This window comes from Quercus lobata, chromosome 6 (assembly GCF_001633185.2).
Source record: "Quercus lobata isolate SW786 chromosome 6, ValleyOak3.0 Primary Assembly, whole genome shotgun sequence".
Taxonomy (NCBI): Eukaryota; Viridiplantae; Streptophyta; class Magnoliopsida; order Fagales; family Fagaceae; genus Quercus; species Quercus lobata.
Window position 1 is genome coordinate 47829281 of NC_044909.1, and position 5530 is coordinate 47834810.

The 5530-nt window shown below is 48.6% G+C and overlaps 2 protein-coding genes across 2 annotated transcripts; both read left to right on the forward strand.

Annotated features, from left to right (window-relative positions):
- Positions 1 to 250: 250 nt before the first annotated feature.
- LOC115950399 lies at positions 251 to 2233 on the forward strand. The gene is made up of 3 exons (XM_031067604.1): positions 251 to 502; positions 617 to 1912; positions 2072 to 2233. The coding sequence occupies exons 1-3, from the start codon at positions 251 to 253 to the stop codon at positions 2231 to 2233; spliced, it is 1710 nt and encodes a 569-aa protein (XP_030923464.1).
- A 408-nt stretch (positions 2234 to 2641) lies between these two features.
- On the forward strand, positions 2642 to 5296 carry LOC115950400. The gene is made up of 4 exons (XM_031067605.1): positions 2642 to 2822; positions 2925 to 4342; positions 4436 to 4523; positions 4587 to 5296. Exons 1-4 carry the CDS (start codon positions 2642 to 2644, stop codon positions 5294 to 5296), a joined length of 2397 nt encoding a protein of 798 aa, XP_030923465.1.
- The last annotated feature ends 234 nt before the right edge of the window (positions 5297 to 5530 follow it).

Consider the following 5530-nt stretch of genomic DNA (forward strand, 5'->3'; position numbering starts at 1 on the left):
CGGTGACCATCCTTCTTGAAGAGGACCAGACGCTAACGGGGAGTTCCATCTGCCTTTTGAGACTGACGAGTTGCACCTCATCAGTTTGGCGCCGTCTGTGGGGACGATATTTTCAGATTCATATCTGAGAGCGTAGTTTCCATCAACCCTCTACATTCAGATGGAATCCAACCCAGACTCAGCAGCCTTGGCCCAGCAAGTCCAGGCCCTTGCAGCCACCATTGAAGAACTCACCAAACAGAACCAGGAAATGAAGCTGCGGCTCCAGCAGGTTCAACAAGCTCAACAGGAAGAGAACCGGTCCAAAGATAACTTGGAGGAAGACGGGGATAGTCAACGGAGAGAGACCTCCCGAAGACCAGCTACTCCGGATGAACAGAACTCGGATCTTCTTCAAGAAATGAGGAAAGAGATGGACGAACTAAGGAGTGCCATCAAAGAAAAGACGGACCGAAGTGTAGATAAAATGATAAGGGCTACGGATTCGCCATTCACCGCGGCGGTACTTGAATGCCCCGTGCCGTCAAAGTTTCGCTTGCCTCAATTGGAGCCATTCGACGGACTCAAGGACCCACAGGACCATCTTAATACCTTTAAGACGACTCTGGGTCTTTAGCAACCACCTGACGAGATATTGTGTCGTTCCTTCCCAACGACTCTCAAAGGGGCTGCAAGAGAATGTTTTACTAAGTTGCCAAATTCGTCCATAGACAATTTCGATCAGTTGAGTAGTGCCTTCTTGCGCCACTTCATAGGGGGACAACGCCCAAGGAGGCCAGTAGATTACTTACTCACCATAAGACAGGGAGAGAAGGAGACCCTAAGGTCATATGTCAAGCGATTCACCCAGGAAACTCTGGAAGTAGACGAAGCTGATGACAAGGTACAGCTGACGACCTTCAAAGCAGGCTTAAAATCCAGAGACCTCGTGGCTTCTTATGCAAAAAACCCCCCGAAGACGATGGCGGAGATGCTCCTGAAGGCACAAAAGTACATGAACGCGGAAGATGCTCTAGCTGCCATAAAAGATACCGAGAGGCCAAGAGACAAGTCCAAGCGGGAAGACGACCGTAGGGGGCAAAAGAGAGACAGACCGAAACGTCGGAACAATGACGGGAATAGAAGGAAGGACAACAGAAATCCTCGGATGGTAAAATTTACCCCTTTGGTTATGTCTGTTGACAAGATTTTCACGCAGATCAAGGATGAGCATTACCTCAAATGGCCCAGGCCATTACACTCATCCCCCAACGTACGTGACAAGAACAAGTATTGCCGTTTCCATAGAGACCACGGCCACAACACGGAAGATTGCAGAGACCTAAAGGAGCAAATAGAGGAATTAATACGGAAAGGAAAATTACAGAAGTACGTAAAGAAAGGAGAATATGGCAAGTCCAGAGACGACAACAGGACCCAGCGTGAATCTTCCACTCGAGAGGACGACCATCCGTCCCAGCCCCCACGCAAGGTGATCGGGGAGATAAGCACGATCACAGGAGGGCCTTTTTCAAGGGGATCATTTAGATCACTCAAAAAAGCATATCATAGACAGGTGAATAGCGTCCACACCATGCCTCCGTCCAAGCATCGACGAACACACCAAGACATGTCCTTCAGCGAAGGAGACGCCAGGGGAGTAAAGCAGCCCCACAACGATCCCCTGGTCATAGTGCTGAATATAGAAGGATTCAATACCAGAAGGATCTTTGTTGATAACGGGAGCTCAGCGAATATCATCTACCTCCCAGCCTACCAGCAGCTGAGATTAGATCCAAAAAGGCTTCGACCTTTTGACTCTCCACTCGTCAGTTTCAGTGGAGACAGGGTCTACCCCAGGGGTATAGTGACTCTGACGGTGACAGCAAGGACCTACCCGTCGCAGTTGACCAAACAGGTGGACTTCCTGGTGGTAGACTGCCCCTCATCCTATAATGTCATTATTGGGAGGCCCACCCTCAACAAGTGGAAGGCGGCGACGTCAACCTACTGTTTGAAGGTGAAATTCCCAACAGACGACGGCATGGGCGAAGTAAAGGGTGATCAAGTCCTGGCAAGGGAATGTTATCAGGCCGTACTGGCAGGAAAGGAGAACCACACGTGGATGATTGAAGAAAAAGAGGAGGACGGGATGGAGACCTTGGAAACAGTGGAATTGGTGGAAGGAAATGCAGACAAGACGACTAAGATAGGGACGATGTTAGGCCCCGAGATGAGAACAAGACTCATATAGTTCCTTAAAGGGAATCTAGATGTCTTTGCATGGAGTCACGAGGACATGCCGGGCATATCTCCAGAAGTCATCCAGCATAGGCTGAATGTGGATCCCAGCAGGAAGCCCGTTCAGCAGCGACGAAGAACCTTCGCTCCAGAGCGAGATCAAGCAGTGGCAGAGGAGGTAACCAAACTCTTGACGGCTGGATTCATCCGGGAAGTATATTATCCAGAATGGCTCGCCAATGTCGTCCTGGTAAAGAAAGCGAACGAAAAGTGGAGAATGTGTGTAGACTTCACCGACCTGAACAAAGCATGCCCAAAGGACAGCTTCCCTCTACCAAGGATAGACCAGCTCGTGAACTCCACCGCCGGGCATAAGTTACTGACGTTCATGGACGCCTTCTCAGGGTACAACCAGATAAAGATGGCTGAAGAAGACCAGGAGAAAACAGCCTTCATCACAAGCCAAGGACTGTACTGTTACAAGGTGATGCCTTTTGGGCTGAAAAATGCTGGAACTACGTATCAGAGAATGGTAAACAGAATGTTCAGCCAACAGATTGGTAGGAACATGGAGGTGTACGTGGACGACATGCTCGTCAAGAGTAAGGAATAGCTCACACATCTGGACGACTTGGAGGAAACTTTTGCAACCCTTAAAAAACACCAGATGAAGTTGAACCCAAGCAAGTGTGTTTTTGGGGTAGCCTCAGGGAAGTTATTGGGATTCATGGTGTCCCAAAGAGGAATAGAAGCAAACCCAGAGAAAGTACGAGCTATTATCGACATGGCCTCACCCAAAACCGTCAAGGATGTTCAAAAACTCACAGGGAGAATAGCGGCTTTAAACAGGTTCGTCTCTAGGGTCACAGACAAATGCCTGCCCTTCTTTAAGACACTGAAGCAGGCTTTTGCTTGGACCAACGAGTGCGAAGCGGCGTTCCAAGAGTTAAAGCAATACCTGAGCAGTCCGCCTCTCCTAAGCCCGTCCAAAGAAGGAGAAAACCTATACCTGTACCTGGCGGTGTCAGCCTCGGCAATAAGTGCAGCTTTGATTAGAGAAGAGGGCAAGAAACAACTCCCGGTTTACTACGTCAGCCAAGCTTTCCAAGGGGCTGAGTCCAGATACCCAAGGATCGAAAAGATTGCGTTTGCACTAATAGTGGCCTCGCGCAAGCTCAGGCAATATTTCCAGTCGAATCCCATTCTCGTAATGACGGACCAACCAATCAAGAAGTCAATGAGCAAGCCAGAAGCAGCAGGGAGAATGGTCCAGTGGACAATTGAACTTAGTCAATTTGACATTGAATACCATCCAAGGACAGCAATCAGGGCACAAGCTCTGGCGGACTTCATTGCAGAATTCACGTTCCCTGACGAAGACAAGATTACCGACGAAACAGATAAACTAATAATACAGACTGATGGTTCGTCAGTCCAGAAAAAGGGGGGAGTAGGGGCCATCATAACCACCCCCGACGGAGAAGTGCTGAAATATGGGGTCAAGCTAAAGTTCCCAGCCACCAACAATGAAGCTGAATACGAAGGAATACTGACGGGACTCAGGCTTGGGAAAGCTCTTGGTGCCAAAGATTTGTTGATCCAAAGTGATTCAAAACTAGTGATTGGACAGATCAAGGGAGAATACGAGGCAAAAGAAGAAAGGATGCAGAAGTACCTCAAGTTGGCAAGACAGCTAGCTCAGGAATTCGATACCGTGGAATTCACGCAAATCCCAAGAAGTCTGAATATGGGGGCTGACGAAGTGTCAAAGCTAGCGTCATCGAAAGAAGAAGGGACTAGCACGAACATGGCGATGGAAGTCCAAAAACACCCTAGTATCGAGGAAGTTGCAACCTTCACCATCCAGAGCATCGACACCTGGATGACGCCCATAATGTCCTTCCTCCAGGACGGGCACCTACCTCAAGACACTGAAGAAGCCAGAAAAATCAAGAAGAGGGCAGCTAGATTCACGATCCTGAATGACGTCTTGTACAAGAGAGGCTTCTCAATGCCCTACTTGAAGTGCGTCGACGAGGAAGAGGCCAGATACATCTTGGAGGAGGTACACGAAGGAATTTGTGGCGACCATGCCGGCTCCAAATCCCTAGTAAACAAAGTGGTAAGAGCATAATACATTTGGCCAACCATGTAGGTGGATGCTACTAACATCGTCAGGAGGTGCAACAAATGCCAATGATACGGGAATGTGTAGCGGCTTCCAGCAGAGAAAATGACGACCATAGCTTCCCCATGGCCATTTGCACAATGGGGAATCGACATCATCGATCCTCTGCCCCAAGGTAAAGGTCAGGTAAAATTCCTTCTTGTTGCTATTGACTATTTTACAAAATGGGTTGAAGCAGAGGCCCTAGCAACGATCACTGAGGCTCGGATCCAGAACTTTGTGTGGAAGAACATAATATGTAGGTTCGGGATTCCCTCGACGATCATATCAGACAATGGAAGGCAGTTCGACAGTCAAGGCTTTAGGGAATTCTGCTCAAGCCTTGGGATCAAGAATCAGTTCTCATCCCCAGGGCATCCTCAGGCAAACGGACAGACGGAAGTGACGAACCGGACGCTGCTCAAGATTATCAAGACCAGACTGGACGATACGAAAGGTGCCTGGCCAGAAGAACTACCAAATGTCCTGTGGGCTTACAGAACCACCGCCAGAACCCCAACGGGAGAAACCCCCTTCAGGCTTACCTATGGTACAGAAGCAGTAATCCCAGTCGAAGTAGGGGTCACAAGTATCAGGCGTGGAACCTTCAACAAAGAGATCAATGACGATGAACTACAACTGAACCTAGATTGTCTGGACGAAGTAAGAGTCAACGCATCCAGCAAGATGACGAAGTATCAAAGGAAAATGACCGAATACTATGACAAACGGGTCAAACTGAGACGCCTGGACATAGGAGACCTCGTCCTACGCAGGACCACCATGGCAACTAAAGACCCTACCCAGGGAAAGCTAGGTCCTACGTGGGAAGGTCCCTACCGAGTCGTTCACTACTCAAGACAAGGAAGTTATCACCTGGAAACCATGGACGGACAAAGGCTCCCTTGACCATGGAATATTGAGCATTTAAAAAGGTACCACCAGTAAATGTAATAGACAAAGGCAGTCGCCCTTGAATCCAATAAAAATTTCTTATCCCTTGATGTCTTGATGCAGACAGGTCCAGTCAATTGTGAGTCAAACTAACAAGAGTCCACCTTGACGAGTGTATGTCACTGACGACAATACCAGCGAATATGATAAAAAAAAAAAGGACTAAGTGATAAGATTCCGCCAAGACGG

Bases quoted from the DNA above. Each gene is read 5' to 3' on its own strand.
- LOC115950399 (XM_031067604.1), top strand. From the start codon at position 251: ATGAAGCTGCGGCTCCAGCAGGTTCAACAAGCTCAACAGGAAGAGAAC. The intron at 503-616 runs GTACTTGAATGC...CTGGGTCTTTAG, and splicing joins ATTCGCCATTCACCGCGGCG to CAACCACCTGACGAGATATT. The intron at 1,913-2,071 runs GTAGACTGCCCC...GAATGTTATCAG, and splicing joins AACAGGTGGACTTCCTGGTG to GCCGTACTGGCAGGAAAGGA.
- LOC115950400 (XM_031067605.1), top strand. From the start codon at position 2,642: ATGGCTGAAGAAGACCAGGAGAAAACAGCCTTCATCACAAGCCAAGGA. The intron at 2,823-2,924 runs GTAAGGAATAGC...TTTTTGGGGTAG, and splicing joins GGACGACATGCTCGTCAAGA to CCTCAGGGAAGTTATTGGGA. The intron at 4,343-4,435 runs GTAAGAGCATAA...GGGAATGTGTAG, and splicing joins AATCCCTAGTAAACAAAGTG to CGGCTTCCAGCAGAGAAAAT.